Below are 16,231 nucleotides of genomic sequence, written 5' to 3' on the forward strand. Positions count from 1 at the left end.
GTGGACTGACAGTTAAATTGGTTGTTCTTGGTTTTTTGTTTTTGTTGGGTTTTTTTTTTCTTTTAACTGAGTTTTTTTTTTTTTGGTGGTTTTTTTTTCGTTAAGAGAGAAATTGTCTTGGGAGCATTCTGATGGAAAACATGAAAAACAATGTTATACATTTTTCTAGCTTCTAAAAAATGAAAAAGTATATGGTTACCAAGCGCTGCAAAGTTTATGATGGTCTCTTCAATTTTTTCCAGTTTAAATTTTTTTCCCTATTTTCCCACAGAATAATAATTTTCATTTCCTGGAGTAGCTTTTAGTTTGTGGGACAGAAAAAAATCTTTTACTGCTGTAGTTGGAAAAACCCAGAAGGAAAATATTTGTTTGTTTTTACTGTGAGACCTTGGAGCACAAATGCCCTTACTTTGGGATTAATGTTACTTTCATTTTAGCCTAATCTATACCACAGATTAAATATGTTTCTGAAATCTGTGTTTGTATATATGTAATAGATGGATTTTGGTAGTGTTGATATTAAAGGTTGTTGTACGAGCCACAAACCACAAAGCAGCATCTGCGTCTGTCTTGCTCTCTGTAGTATTTAATTTTGGGGTTGATTCTGATATTTGAAAATACTGTCTTTTGTTACCTTACCTGTACAGATTCTCGGTGTACAGGATGACATTAGTTTAGCACCTATATTCATTTCCTGAAGTGTCTTTTTGCGCTGGGAGAACTAGGCTTCAAAGCCAGATCTAGTTCTAAGTACAGTTTACAACAGTGCTATTTAGTAGAGAACCTGGTAATTATGCCCTTTTTTTTTTTCTGGATCCTTCGGGAGTCTGGTGTGCCTGGGAAGAAAGATCATCTTTCGTTTTATTACGCTTTTTTCCTCCTGCTGTCCTTCTTCCTCTTCTGTAGTAAATTGGTAGCCAGATTTATTTCCATTACACTCTGTCTATCCACATAAATTACAGAAAGAAATAAAAAGAGGATAAAACATGTTAAATGTGTGCTACTTCCAAGAAAAAAAAACTTGTAGCTGATTCATTTTTAAGACTTCAACTGTAAAATCTTTTTCTCCTTTGTATTGGCAGGATAAAAAACTTGAACATGCCTCGTAGCCCAACATCAAGTGAAGATGAAATGGCACAAAGCTTTTCAGACTATTCTGTTGAATCTGAATCGGACAGCTCCAAAGAAGAAACTATTTATGACACAATTAGAGCAACTGCAGAAAAGCCAAGCAGCAGAATGGAAGACAGTCAGAGTAACACATTAGTGATTCGAATTATAATACCTGATCTGCAGCAAACGGTAAGGCATATTGCATTGCAATTAAAAGAAAAAAAAAAAGTTAAAATTACTAGCTTTGCTGGCTTCAATCTGCAGTAGATATGTTCTATTTCCTTACAATTTTTGATATATTACAGGCAAGATTTATGTTTTCTTTTAATGTCTACATTTTGTACCCCAGTGGTATATCTGAATGCCCAAACTACAGGCACCATCCCATCCAAGAGAGTGTATTTAGTATGTTAACTTGATGAAAGCTGTGATCACAAAGCAAAATACCTCTCTGATCTGCATTCAGAGGCATTTGGGTAGAATAAAGAGAATTCGGAATCTAAAATCTTGTTAGAAGATGAGGGTTGAACCTCAAAATCACATGTTATCTTATGAAAGCCTCACACATGTACAACCCCATTGTCTTCTCTAGTTTCACTTTTCATTAGATAGTTTGTGACTGATGCTAGACTGAGGTCTAGCAGGAGGTCATCGAATTCACTGTCTTTCTTTACCATATTCCTTGCCTTTCTCTGTCATCCTCCCACAAAAAGATATCCTTGTTAGGTAGCTGGTGCTTTTAGAGCATAAAGATGAGGAAAGAGAAGCACAAATAAATCTTTCCTTCCTTCTTTGCTGCTGTGCCTTTACTACATGGTGATCCTTCTCAGACTTCCACCCAGAGAAATCAACACACTCAATTTGGAGGAAGCATGACATCAAATGGTTCCACAGTTTTTTCAATGGCATGAAGTTGTTACTTTATTCTCTCCCAGCTCCTCACTGCTTATACAGGAAACATATCAAAGGATAAAATAAACCTTTTCTGATTTTCCTAGAGGAGTAATTTGCTAGCTAACTTGTGGACCTATGGCTGTATCTCACATCCTTAAATCTATGGGATACAAATAGAGACTTTTCAACAAAAGATTTAATTGCTCACACCTTACAGAAAGAATCGAACAGACTTTTCGTTTGGTAAAAAAATAACAAATGTCTGATTAATTGAGTAAATGATAATTAAAGTTACTCTTTTAATAAAAAAGAAATCTTGGATTTTCCTTACATATTAGAATTCTACAGTCTGAATTCCTCACTCTTTCTTACAAGGAACTATTAAGTTGTGCTTCTTTTTTGGTTGAATGTGCAAAATTCAATGTATGGAATGTTAGGAGTGTAAACTTGGAAAAGTTTGCTGTTGTAACTGTGTAAGTAAACAAATTGTTGTCCTCCACAAGTGATAGAATTAACAATCTCTTCCCATCGAAGCGTTTGGGAGTTACTGATTCTTTCTAGAACTTGAACTTGTCCAGCTTTGTTAATTATCTAAATTACCCTGGGCCTCCTTGAATGCTGTTGTCGGGACTATCAATTGATGATAGGCATATGACTTTTCATTTCAAAGATGATTGTAAAAACACATTCTTTCTATGGTTGTGTGCTACATACATCACTCGCTCTGTACTGACATTTAAGATCATCATCATACCGTGCTGTCACTAAAGATCTATCTCAGATGAAATTATTCCTTTCTTTTTAATTAAGTTCATTTTTAGAATGATAGAGATGGCCTGTCTACAGGCTGACAGGGAAGAGCTGTTTTGAGTGTGGCCTCAGGTGTGGTTGTAGAGCTCTTTTTCTAAAGCCCAGCCTACACAGTGCTACAGAAACTCAGAGAAATCGGTGTTGGAGTTGGGAGCATTATCTCTTAAATTTTTGTACATAAAAATTTTTTAGATGAGGATTGCAGCTGAAATTGCAGTACCACTCCATTAGTTTATATGGTGTGAGATCAACCTATATGAAGAGGAAGTGGCATGGGGCCCAAGCTGGACAGGAAGGGTTCAGAGGACAGAGCAGGACTGAGGCTGCTGTGAGCCACACATGGGATTTTTATTAAATCTTGGCCAAAGCAGTCATCATCTTGGGTCTTTCATTTCAGTATTGATTGAAATACTGAAATCTGCTTTGTACGTCTTAAATTTAAAAGGGTTTCGCCTGAAGTCCTCTGTCAAGACAAGCTCTGACTGGACATGGTTAGGATTTTATTGATGATCCTACCAGTTTGCTATATCTTTGTGTTCATTGCTCAATGAATAGATCCAGTAAAATGGAAGGATTAGCTTTACTTGCTAGGTTGACTCTGCTTTAAAAACAGTGTTAGCCTCCTGAAGCCCTCTTATTTCATTACTTTATTTTTTAGACCAATAGTAAGTTATTTATTGACACTATTGAAACAAATATTTTTTTAAAAAATTCATTTTGTGCAGGAAATGAAATAAACCAAAAAGTATTTTCAGTTTTGTGTTTCATTTGTTCATTTTTATTGCTTTACTGTTTGCATTTTCCCCCTTTTCAATAAACTCTTAATGAAAACTAACTCAATTGTTTTAAACATGTCTATAGCAGATTATTTATTTCTGATGTCATTTATGAGCCCACAAGCTCTTGTACAGAAAAGTGAAATCTGGATCCAGGTTTGCAAACAGGAAGACTGATAGCTTAAATGTAATGTAGCAAAGTCTGGAGAAGAACATAGTTCATGAGCTGTGTTACAGCTACAAGCCAAATCCAACATACACCCCATTTGCTGTATAATTATATTAATTTAACATGAGGTGTTTAAAATTAGTCTGTTTAATCAAAGGAGCATGAAATGACATAGTTTAGGTTTATGTTTTTATTCTTTATTGTTTTTTAGAAAGCATGATCAAGAACATACTTGTTTCAAAGAAGGCAAGTTTCGAGTTTTAGGTAAAACTCAACTCACTGGGAAGCTTTAAACCCCTAGATAAACTCACTAGGATTGAAAGTTTGCTCATCTGCAGTGACTGTGTAGTAAATCACCTTCATTTCACTGTACACATGAGATAAGAGCCAAGAATCATCAGTAGGGTGTGCTGCTCTAGAAAACTTTATAAATTATCACCCATTGTAGGAAATCTGTCTTGTTGCCCTTTTATTCTCATTTGAAACTTTAAAGTAAACCTTGACAAGTTCATTTGAGGCTCTTCTGAAGGCTTACTTTTCAGTTCTTATATAAATTATTTTTTGTGGTCTTTTCAGTTCAGATGAAAATCCAATGTATTGAAACAATGCTTTGTAGAAAGTATAATTTCTTACTGCTTTTGTGCATCAACGGTATTCAAGTAAGTGTCATTCTTGGCACAGAAGGGTGCAGGTTATTTACATGAGCGACTGAAAGATTTCCTTGAGCTCAGTAAAATTACTGAGTGAATGGAGAGCATAGAAGGCTCTCCACATTCACAAACATCTGTGCATAGGAGAGTGGATAAAAAAGCTTTATTATCTGGCATTTACTTTCCAGATTTAATAAGCCAGGAGGCTCATCTTTAATAGATCCTTAGTGGTGGCAGGACACAGATGTAATCTCTTCTGACCAGAAGCTTATTTTCAGTGCATCCAGCCGAGAGGGCTCTGGCTTGACTATGTCCTGCACAACTTGCTACTGAGGTGGAAGTGACAGTAATTGATTACTTACCTCTCTTTGCAGTAGTGGTGTAGGGTTTCTTGGCAGTTTAGGCAATATTCCATTGTTTGCCCTTAACATGAGGTTGCTTCATCCCCAGAGCTGCAAAGTTGAGTGTCATGCTGTCAGCAGCACTGACTGGCAACAGATCTGCATCTTTCCTCCTTGTAAGCAGAACTGGTAGGCAACAGCCCCAGTAGTTTGCTGCCCAAGGCGACTGCCTCCCTTGTGCCTAAAGGCAACCATGTCTGTGCATGGCATCAAATGTCTTTTGGACATGGAAAACTGGGTGAGCTAACATGTCTGCACTTTCTTCTGTGATGCCTGGCATATCTGACCTCTCCCTGGACCTTTCTGGTCTGAATCCAGTCTAAGTCTTCTATCCTTTTCCTTTATCAGCCCATGTAGGAACATATCACAAGTGATTCTGCCTATATATGGAAGGAGTCTGGTTCTACTCCAGTAGCTGTTTTCAAGAAAATCTCCTTTGCATGGTATTCCAACAGTGATGTCCAATGTTTTGTGCTTAGAATTCTCTTTTTCACAGACTTCAAGAACAGATCTGCCAGCCAGTTGTTTTAAGGGATGTTTTCATCATTTTATTATCAACACACGGTGATTGTTCTGCTATTTTGTTTTATCCTATAATTATGGACTTCCTCAGGTTATGTTTAAAATCAATAGGCTCAGATTCATATGTTTTGTTAAATTCTGATGCTGAGATGGGATTGGCTCTGCTGAAGACTTCTTTGAAATGCTTTATGCCCATCTGTTTTGCTGCTCCACTTCAGTAATGAGCATTTACGGACTCCCTCCTTCTGTTTCTTTTTATATTGGATTTTCCATGCGAAGTGTTGTTTGGTAAGTGGCAGTTTGGTAAAGCAACAGCTTAAGTTGTAGTTGCTTTTATGGTTTTCTACTTCTGTATTGCTTTATATACTTTTGTATCCTTTCTTTACTTTTTCCAGTATTCCTTGGCCTTTAGGATTAAGAATCTTTTCCTTAGTGCTTTTATTTCTTAGATAGAACACTTGTTTAGTTTGTGCAACTTTTGTTGTGAAGGAAGAAGTGCAGTCAGCACAGTTGCAGCTTGAGTCACATTTTTGCTTAAGATGCCTCCATTTTTACTTGTTTCAAGTCTGTACTGCCATCCACCGATTCCAATCTGTTCCAGGTTTTCGTTTTTAACTTTTCACAAGTACTCTTCTGTATTGCATCTTGTGACTGATTTTCGTTGCTGCTTTCTGTTTATAGTTGGTCTTTCTTTTGATCTTCAGTTTGATGATTGTGGGTGCTACTGACATCTGTTCTTATGCCCTTGGTCTGGACAGATGATCTGACTTGCCAGGTGGTGATGGTGTGGCCAGACAGGTTTTTTTGACCTGTCATCTCATAAATTCTGTGTTTTCTGAATGCATTTTGATGAAGGAGAGCAGTGCCTCCAAGAATTAATTTGAACACTGAGCACAAATAAAAATGAGCCACTTGTTCTTTTTTTCTCTGCTTTTTTTTTTTCTCATGGCACCCAACTCTCATTTGCATTTCCCACTTTTTGGTTGTCACCTATTTAATATCGATGTCTTCTATTGAAAGGAATTACTTGTATTTTGATATTCTGACAATCACATTCTGGAGGCAGCTGTATAAACCATTTGTCATGGTTCTGCTGTTGCAGTGCAGTTCTGTGTGATTGACAACTTTGTGAGTCTGATGAAAAAGATGTGTTGGTTGGTAGATTTTTAACAGATAAATGTTACTTCACAGAGATACTGTATCATGAACATTATTCCCATTGAATTAATATCTTTCCTTTAGCTGGAGTAGGTGAGCTATACTTTCCCCTTGCTTCCAGGCCTTCTGTTTCGCTTAGTGACTTAGTCTCACCAGTGTGCAGGAATGCAGGATTATAATTGACCATGTCTGTCTTGATAAAAGAGCTTTAATATCAAAAACACAGGTCTCACATTTCAGCAACCAATGTCGATGTGATGTCTTGCTGCTAGACTTGGATTTTGAGTGACTTATTGTGGTTTTGATGGTGTTTTTGAGCCACGCAGGGCTACTTTTTTGATTCTCATTTGAAAAAACTGTTGCAATTTTTATGGTGCTTGCAGCTAGCCTTCAAGACAAACTATCACCTTTTATCTGGTCTTGAGATGCAACGAAAACGGTGGAAAGACTAGATCCAACATCTGTCAATGCAAAATGTCTTTGTTTCATATGCGTTTCTGTAGTTCTTTGCCACTTAAACTATCCCCAGTTGTAGGGTTCTATTTTTGAGAATTTACTGAAGATTATAAAAAAATTGTCTAGCTTTTTGACTTAGCTACTGTCTCATTTCCGTGTGGTCATTGCACCATGTACATCTAATTCATTCTTACTTATTTCATAGCTAAAGCAATCTATGTGTAGATTCTGCTGTGACTCAGCTGACATTTTCTCAGGGTAGAAAGTATGGCAGTAGGTAATGACTTGTCTACACAATAGAGATGATGACTGTGGTGGTCTCTGTCCTGAGAGGGTGGGCAGGTGGACAGAGAAGCAGTACAGGTTAGGTGTTCCAGGGGCAGGCCGATCTAAAATATACTCTATGCAGCGCTTGAGCGGTCCTTCTTATCCTCTCGTTCAGCAGCTGCCTGTGGGAGAGTAGTAACAGCTTCCATCTCTATCCTGCCTGGCTTCATGGAAGCATAAGTAATCACTTGTCTCACTAGTTTCACTTACCTGACTCTGAGAAATTTTGGTAGGAAACAGTTGTTTGGTTATTGATTTGCTTTTTACATCATTTATCTTAATTCTTTATAATTTATTAACAGGATCGTAATTTATTGGAATGAGTGCATTTTTGTTTCTTGTGAATCACTAGAAAAGCTAGGGCTGTGAATAAATGAGTTTGTGAAATTATTAGTTTCAAAGTGTTTCCATATTTATTCTGCTCTGCTGTTGAGCACTCTATAAAATATTGTAGTTACTGTGGTAGAAATACAACAGTGGTGTAGTTACCAGATAAGTCATTTTCAAACAAGCTTTTGAGCTACTGCACAAAAAGAATTCCTCACTGCCATTCCTTACCACCTCACCTCACAGTGTGGTGAAGATGGTTAAACTATTATGTCCTGTCCTCATGCATTAAATGAACATGCCAATCTCAGACCTGTGGAAAGTATTTCAGAATATAAAAGTTGTGCATTGCTGATTCAATGTGCATAAAAAATGTAGAAAGATTTATTTTCCATTGAAATCTATTCTGAAGAAATTCTAAATTATAATTTCACCAATTTAGCAGATCTTTGAGAATTAAAAATACACAACAGTATCTGCATTATTTGCAAGCAATCAAGAATAGATAGAGTACAAGAATAGACTGAACAAAACAACATGTTGAGTTCTCAAGGTGCATTAAAAAAACCCGAGACTTAATTATACTACAGTCAGAAGTTAGTGTTTTGTGTTATTAGAATAAAAGCAGTCACACAAGTCCAAAAATGATTTGTTTCATGTAAGAAAGAGTTTCTTGGGGGGAAAACCCACACAGTAATTTCAAAATTATCTTTGCTTCTTCCCATTTTAATAGCATTTGTTAGAATCTTTCAGGATGTGTGGATAATGACAAGTCATTGCATAGTGATACAGCTTGTAGAAGTTAAGCTCGTAACATATGTTGTAACTGACAATTTTTAGAGTTACTGAAACTGCTGATGTAGCATCAGTACTTGAGCCGTATCTCAAAAAGTGCAGTTTGTGCAGGAACTGATGAAAAACAAACCAAATAGTAATTTTTAGTAATTCATGGCCAGATGTGGTGGAGCTGGACAGAGCCCAACGTTCACGAGCCTGCCTTGCTTCCTTGGGCAGACCCCTATGAGAAGCTATCGCGGTAGCTTCAGTGGCACTAGCTGGCAGCAATGAATAGAAGACGTCTCAGTCTATTGATTGTTCTCATATCTGAGGATTAACTCACAGAAACAAAGCCAAATTTCTCAACTTCAGTATGTCATGATATTTAAAACCAGCAAGTTGTTTCGCTCTGATAAAATGAATATATGCAGAGGACTGGTTGACTGTAGTGTTTGCTCAGCTGAAACAGCTGTAAATTGAATGTCCTTCATGTCCTTCATGTCCTGGTTGTACCTTTTACATTGAAAATTTTTGCCCCATAATATTGAAACAGTCAAGAAGACATTGTGACTTCTGCCTTTGAATTTGCTTTTCAAAATTTACAATTGAAATACTCAAATGAATTTGTTACTTGATTTGTGTATATGGGATTAGAGATTACTTTCAGATATATCTGGATCTTGCCAGGATAAATATGTTTAGTTCTAAAAGACAATCTGTAGCCATTTTCCTATGGATGACCTTGGGACTTTAAAAAGATGCCAACAGATAACACAGAGGTGAGCAGTGCAGAAGCAGCTGTGGGTAAAGTTAAAGACACTTCACTCTTCATAAAACATCAATCATTTTTCATGTATTTCTGTTCTTACCTTTATGTCCAATTATAATGTGAAGAGTAGCAGAGGTCTTCAGAAAAGGCCTGAAGAGTGGTTACTTGACAGTATCACAGAATTAGAGCTACATTCATGGAAATGTACTGATAAAAAAAGATATATCCATTAACATTTTTTCTTGGCCTATGTGCAATCTGTGCATGCTGTATTGGATTGTGAGGGGACGGGAACATCCTTTGAGTAGGCAAAGAAGGGACTCCTGTGCTGTAGCTCTGCAGCTTGGTGCAAGCCCTTCTTATGGCCCAGTATTGGGTGAGTTGGCAGCACCATACAGTCATGATGCTGAACATCAGAGGCAACAAACTGGTTTCTAGGCATTGCCGTCTACTGGTAGCTTGTAACCATTGACTGCAACATAAACTACAATTAGAAAAAATCCTATATTTATTAAATTTCTGAATTACAGCTTGGTAAGAAGCAGAGAACTGGAAAGCATTTTCAAGGTTTTCGAGTCCTCTGCTGCTTCATGTCATATAGTTCCTCCCTTAAATTTACCCTAAGATAAATGTAGCTTAAAATGAATTAAAATTCTTGCCTGAATATCAATTTTTGTGAAATTGTTGTGAATCAGACTGATTGTCTGAAAAGCCAGAAATCAAGTGCATGGTTAACCATCTTGTAACATCCCTTTCACTTGGATTTTCAAACAGGTGTGCCATGAAGATGTTCTTCCTCTGAAGAAGGATATAGTCTCTGATGTTTGTGGAAGGACTTGAAATGTCCTGTGTTTTCACAGTATTTGTGCATTAGTTATTATAGAGGAATGCATGTCTGAAATGTAATTCTGATGATGTATGTTTTGTCCTGGAATTTGTAGGTTTATTTTGTGTGATTGTATATATTTATGACACAAATTTTAGAATGTAATATACTGCTTAATTTTTTTTTCATTAATTAGACTTTTTTTTTAATAATTTCTATTTGCAGAAATGCATTAGATTTAACCCAGAAGCTTCAGTGTGGGTTGCAAAGCAACGAATTTTGTGCACTTTGAATCAGAGTTTGAAAGATGTCCTGAATTATGGACTGTTTCAGCCTGCAAGCAATGGTAGAGATGGGAAGTTTTTGGATGAGGAACGACTTCTTAGGGAATACCCACAGCCAGTGAATAAAGGAGTTCCTTCACTTGAGGTATTTTTAGATCTAATACCTGAAACATTTATATTCTGATACAAACTATACAGTAAGCAGTATCTGAAGTTTTTACATGCACCTGAATTGCATTTGAGAAATAGTGATCAGCAAGTCTGAACTTGAACCCTTGCTCACAGAAGTGCTGGCATTCATTTGCTCAGTGGAGCTGTTCCATGTGTTATCCCCAAAAAGATGCAAAGAATAAGCCCACCCACCCCACTCCACCCCACCCTGGGAGATTGGATTTTGGAGTTTTCCTTTGCTGAGGACATGGGAGATGTATCTTATTCTGTGATTTAATAAAGAAATGTAAGGTTCTAGGTTAAGCTTTTGAGCCTCTGATTAGGTTGCAATAGTAGGGTAGCAGTTGCTGAATACCTAGCCTTTGCTTTCTTCCAAAGAGAGGCTCTTTCTGTCACATTAAAGCCATCCACCTTGCCCAGTTTGATTTCTTCTGTGCCCACCTTCAAAGTGCACACGTTTCCTATGTCTGTCTCCTGGGAAAACAGTAAGGGAAGAGAGTATGTATGTGTGAAGCAGTCACACATAGGCACTGGAATTTCCCCCACCCCTCTGTTGCTCATGCAGAGGCTGTGCAGCGGGGGGATGAACTGGGCAGAACTATTATGGCACTGGGCAAACATGGAGCAGAACCAGATCACACTGAAACACAGTATAGCAGGAAACTGGGGCATGAAACTAGTATTTAATTAATTTTGATATTGCTTGTATGGTGCTACGTCAACCACAAAGAACCTGCAGTTAATAGACTTACTCTACTGTAACACAAAACTGAGAAGAATACCCAGAGAAGGCTTCAAGTCCTAGTTTTCTAGCAGTTTATTTCAGAGATGTAATCCATATTATAGCCATAAGCAAATTAAATAACCACTTTATTTTTTTCTGTCATGTTGGTTTCATGAGTATTGACTGTTTGCAAAATTCTTCTCGCTGCAGCTAAAAGATAAGGCTTGCAATTCAGGTGTTAAAAGTGATCTTGTGAAAAGATCACTCATTTCAATTAAAGCCTTATTCATTGCAGTCTCCTTGCCTAAAAGAAGTGCTGCATTCTTTGAATTCTGCTTTGTATGATTAGATAATAGTAAATTATAACTATGTAAACTGTGTGTTTTTGCCATAGATCTTACTACACAGGCCATAGGGTAGCAAACTGTTCAGGATAAAATGTGAGTGAGTTTCAGCCCAAAAAAGAGGTAATCCTCTGAACCTCTTTCACAGGACCAGTCCTGTTAGCCATCAGGAGAACTATTCCCATGTGTAAGTTCTGGCTACGTAGATTAAGGTTTTTTTCAGGAACCTTTTTTTTTTTTTTTTTTTAGATTTCAGAAATTATAAGCTGATATTTTGAAATATGTATTTTTTTATTTAAACGTGCCTTCCCAGTTCTTTCTGCCTGAGACTATAAATGAAAGTGCAGATATCCTTAGGGGAAAGGATTTTTCACTGTAATTTTTGCTAATTTATGTAAATTCTAGAGGCTGATCTCATTTCCCATACATCTCCACTGATTTCAGTATATTTATACAAGATACGAGTTTTGCTTACACAAACTGTGAAACTATGATGCCACTAAGTTAAGCTGAATGGTGATTACTGGTGAATATTCAAAATGAAATAATAAGCCTTTTTTAAAATTTTGCCTATATTTGCATCATTGTGGATGATACTTTCTGGTAAGGTCAGAAAATGATATTACGAGTTTTTAAGCAAAATAGGACGTTTAAAAAATACTTTTTTTTTTTCTCCTTCAGTTTCGATACAAGAAAAGAGTGTACAAACAATTCAATCTTGATGAAAAACAGCTGGCCAAGCTTCATACGAAGGTATGCCCAATTTACTGGACAAGTTAACAATTGCCTACTTAGCAAAGTAGTGTGCCTGAGAAACTGAAAGTAAGTAGGAGTTTATTACCACCTGGGCCAGTTGCTGAACAATGAACAGTATGTGCTGCCAGAACCAGGAGGGATGTGTGAGTTGTGATCTGGGAATTTCTCTCATAGAAAAATTCCTGTCTTTGACTCCTCCATATTTTAATGGAGTAATTTTAAATGAACCTTACTTCATAAATACAACATGCTTTCAGCATGCTGCAGAAATGCCAGTCTACGTCTTTGCAGGTCAGAATAATAAACCATATACCATCCTAATGTCCTACTGAATGAACCTTTTACTCATTTTTTCCTCAGAAGTATAGAATTTGGAATCTTCTTATTGTATTTGACTTTTGAACATTACACACCATAGGGTTTATGCTCTCAGTATAGTCAGGTTCTCCAGTAACATGAATTAGCTACTGTTCAATGATGGCAATGGGTATTGCCATCAGTTTACAGAATATTTCACTTTTAGTCAGGATTTCCTTTTTCAAATTAGAAGATGACTCCTTTGTCACTCTTTGTTTCAGGCTAATTTGAGAAAATTTATGGATCACGTCCACCATCTCTCAGTGGAAAAAATCACAAAGATGTTGGACAGAGGACTGGACCCAAACTATCATGACTTAGACAGTGGAGGTCAGAACAATAAAACTAACAGCATAAAGTCGTACCTTGGGTTTGTTCAATGTAAATTGATTAACAGGCCAAATCTCACACATTAATTATGTTGTCTTGATAACTTGAGGCTAATGGAATCTGTATGGTTTTGCTGTCCAAAGGAGAAAAGTAATAATTCATTATTTTCTTTGAGCAGCATTTTTAACTTAACATTTTTAAAGGAAATGCTCTTTATTTTATAAAGTTGCTCATCTTTTTTCAAGTACGTGCTATTCTTTTCTTTAGAAACACCCCTAACTTTGGCAGTTCAGCTTGACAATACAGTAGAAGTGATAAAAGCTCTGAAAAATGGAGGAGCACATTTAGACTTCAGAGCCAAAGATGGAATGACAGCTCTGCACAAAGCAGCCAGAGCCAAGAACCAAGTAACCCTCAAGGTAAATGCTTTCAGTAGCAAATGATACGTTATTTTATAGAAAAACATATATAAAAGAGAATGTTTTCAGTTAATTACTGTATTGGTCACAATGAATCATTTAATACGTGCTTGTTCTACTGCTTTCTTGTGGCTTTCAAATCTTAGGATTAGCTTTCAATAAAGGGCCTTTCATTTCTCATCTTTTTTTGTAGGATGAAAGAAGTGGTGAAATTTAACCTTATTCTTTGATACATTGGGAAAAATCTGTCTGAGGAAATAGGAATAGCATTATTTTTGGTTATCTCTTGGACAGTAAAAGCTAGTGGCATGAATTACATATTATATCTTAACACAGTGTCTTCTGTTTTGTATTTTAACAGGTGTTCTTAACTCTCCTTGATAGTCTAGACTGAGTCTTATGTTTACGGATTTTTCTTATTTCCTTTTGACAGCTATTCAAATTGCATGACATTTTTGATAAAGCATCTCCTAAGTGAAGAGGTGAATGTTGCAAAGGCCATGTGGCATTTTCAGCACTGAGATTTCTGAACTTAATGAGAGAATGGAAATTGGACATTGCCACTCATCCTTTCTTTGCTATCCCTGTTGATTCCTTTAGATCCTAATTCTTCTGAGGTCATTTCTTGTTTAACTTAGTCTGTGGCATGGCCCCGTTCTATGAGCTTATAAATAAGAAAGCAAAAAATGTATGTTGTGGCAGGTATCACCTTACAAATAGATATCCAGGTAAAGTTCCTTTGTAGTTAGAAGTCCCTCCAAAATATATTTTTCACAGTTTGTGATCACTTTCAGACCCTTTTAGAGCTTGGAGCATCTCCTAACTACAAAGACAGCTGTGGCCTAACACCGCTGTACCACACTGCTATTGTCGGAGGGGATCCTTACTGCTGTGAACTGTTACTTCATGAACATGCTACAGTCAGTTGCAAAGATGAAAATGGATGGCAAGAAATTCATCAGGTAGGAAAGATCACTTTTATTTGGAGTTGAAGTTGTATGAAGAAATTTGTCATGTATATTCTATGGTTAAAACATTGTTTTGAAGACTGGGTATGTTTAGTCCATGCATGTACAAGTATAGAATTTCTTCCTTTTTATATTTGCTTATTACTTTGCATCCTGCTTTGGTGAATTAGAAGTTGAAACTGTTCCAGCGGAGTTGTGTAGTATTGAAATCCTATGGTTACTGTGGATTTTGCTGCAGCAATTGCACTAGTCATGTTTATGTAACGGACTCTTTGGAAGTTTAGTATCCTATTAGTGCCACTTTAGTGAAAAAAGTTTAACTCGGATCTTTTTGTTAGATGCCAAGTTTAATATCCTTGGTAATGCTTCTTGTGTGTTTATCAGAGGTACTTTCTCTCTGGTGAGCTTTACAGAAAGATTTGGGTTCAGCACCGTGCTGCTAGTATGCTGCTAGTATGTTGCACTGAAGGATGTTAAACTCCTACAGACTCAGTTTGCATCGGTTTTCATTCCCTACCTGTGTGGAAACTGGGATTCTAATGATTTTTCTTTTGTTGTTTTACATGTGTTTTCCTTTCCTCTCTTACATATTCAGTGTAGATAAGGTGGTAGCTTGCTTTACAAAGAAAAATTATTTCTGAAAAAGTGATCTTTTGAGGTTCATGGTGCTCATGATACCTTGAGTCAGCTATGGTGCTGGAATTCATCAGGCACTGGCCCATCCTGGTCAGCTTCAGCATAGCTATTGGGAAAGTAGACCTTCCTCAAAGACCTGTCTCTTAAAAAGACCTATAATGTTTGGTAAGGCACTTTCTGAATAAAAAACCACTTCTTCTTTGAACTCTTATATTGTCTTCTCCAGAAACGTCTGAATATTATGCAACAGTTGTGTAAGAATGCTTTGTTAATTTCTTTCTCTTTGCATAGATATAAACTCAGTAATTTACAGAGTTTAAAGATTCTGGCAGTCTTAATGCCATTGCAGCTATTCTATAGCTTTTCTCTGTATGAATGAGTTTGAGTAATCATAAAAAAATGGAACTGATGGGGTATGATCAGATAAGTCAAGACACAAGTAATCAACCTGAGAGGCCTGCTTAGGTCATCTGGGCTCACTTTCTTTTTTTTATTTCTGTGCACCAATCTTTTTAGTACACAACTTCTTTTCTTCTTTTTCTTTGAAAGAAACAGGAGACAGCCTTGGCACCCAGGTTTGGGCTTTTCCACTGTGTAAGTGTGTTCAGGTCGAGGTCATTTGGATCCATCTCTAGTAGGGGGGAAAAAAGGATTAATTTACTACCATTGTTTCTGGGGATGTGGAGAAAATGGATTGTCCAGATCCAAGTGGACTCAAATTCCCTATTTTGAAAATCCAGTCTCATACACATATGGTTATTATTTCTTGTAATTAAATGGAGCTTTTCAAAACCATGATATTGGTTGTAATCCTGAATACATCAATGTTTACATCTGGATTATGAGCAATCTTTTCTTTATTAATCAGTAATACAAACATTCTTTAATGAATTAAGAAACGTGGTGGTATGATATAATTCCGAATGTTGTCTGTGTGAAATAGGGGAAGCTACCTCACATGGCAAGGAAGTAATTGGTAGCAAGTATATTTTCCATTTTGCGAACACAATCTTTAACTGTAAAAGTTAAGCCTCTGGGTTACCCTTATAGTAAGGGGGAAAAGGTAAGTTATAATATATATACTGTAAGGTTTATCCTTAGAGTAAGGGAAAAGGTTCATGCTGTGCTAGGATAATACTAAAAAGGCTATCCTCTGGAGATACCTGTCTCTTTCCATTGACGGTACTGGGGGGCCCTGATGAATGGTTTGGGCAGCTCACCTGCCACGCAGCCCCCTGTAATGAGAGGAAATATATCCCCCCTGCGT

General features: G+C 36.8%; 1 protein-coding gene across 7 annotated transcripts in view; it reads left to right on the top strand.

Annotated features, from left to right (window-relative positions):
* The window catches only part of SHANK2 (SH3 and multiple ankyrin repeat domains 2), a 353,665-nt gene that overhangs the window by 43,404 nt on the left and 294,030 nt on the right, over positions 1-16,231 (top strand). For all 7 annotated transcript variants that reach the window (XM_055722497.1, XM_055722500.1, XM_055722502.1 and 4 more), the window contains exons 4-9: positions 1,083-1,302; positions 10,201-10,404; positions 12,180-12,251; positions 12,833-12,941; positions 13,209-13,360; positions 14,155-14,322. In XM_055722497.1, coding sequence (XP_055578472.1) covers positions 1,099-1,302; positions 10,201-10,404; positions 12,180-12,251; positions 12,833-12,941; positions 13,209-13,360; positions 14,155-14,322 — 909 coding nt within the window. In that variant the 5' untranslated portion in view covers positions 1,083-1,098. The remainder of the gene's footprint in view (positions 1-1,082; positions 1,303-10,200; positions 10,405-12,179; positions 12,252-12,832; positions 12,942-13,208; positions 13,361-14,154; positions 14,323-16,231) is intronic.

Source organism: Falco cherrug, chromosome 10 (genome assembly GCF_023634085.1).
Source record: "Falco cherrug isolate bFalChe1 chromosome 10, bFalChe1.pri, whole genome shotgun sequence".
NCBI lineage: Eukaryota > Metazoa > Chordata > Aves > Falconiformes > Falconidae > Falco > Falco cherrug.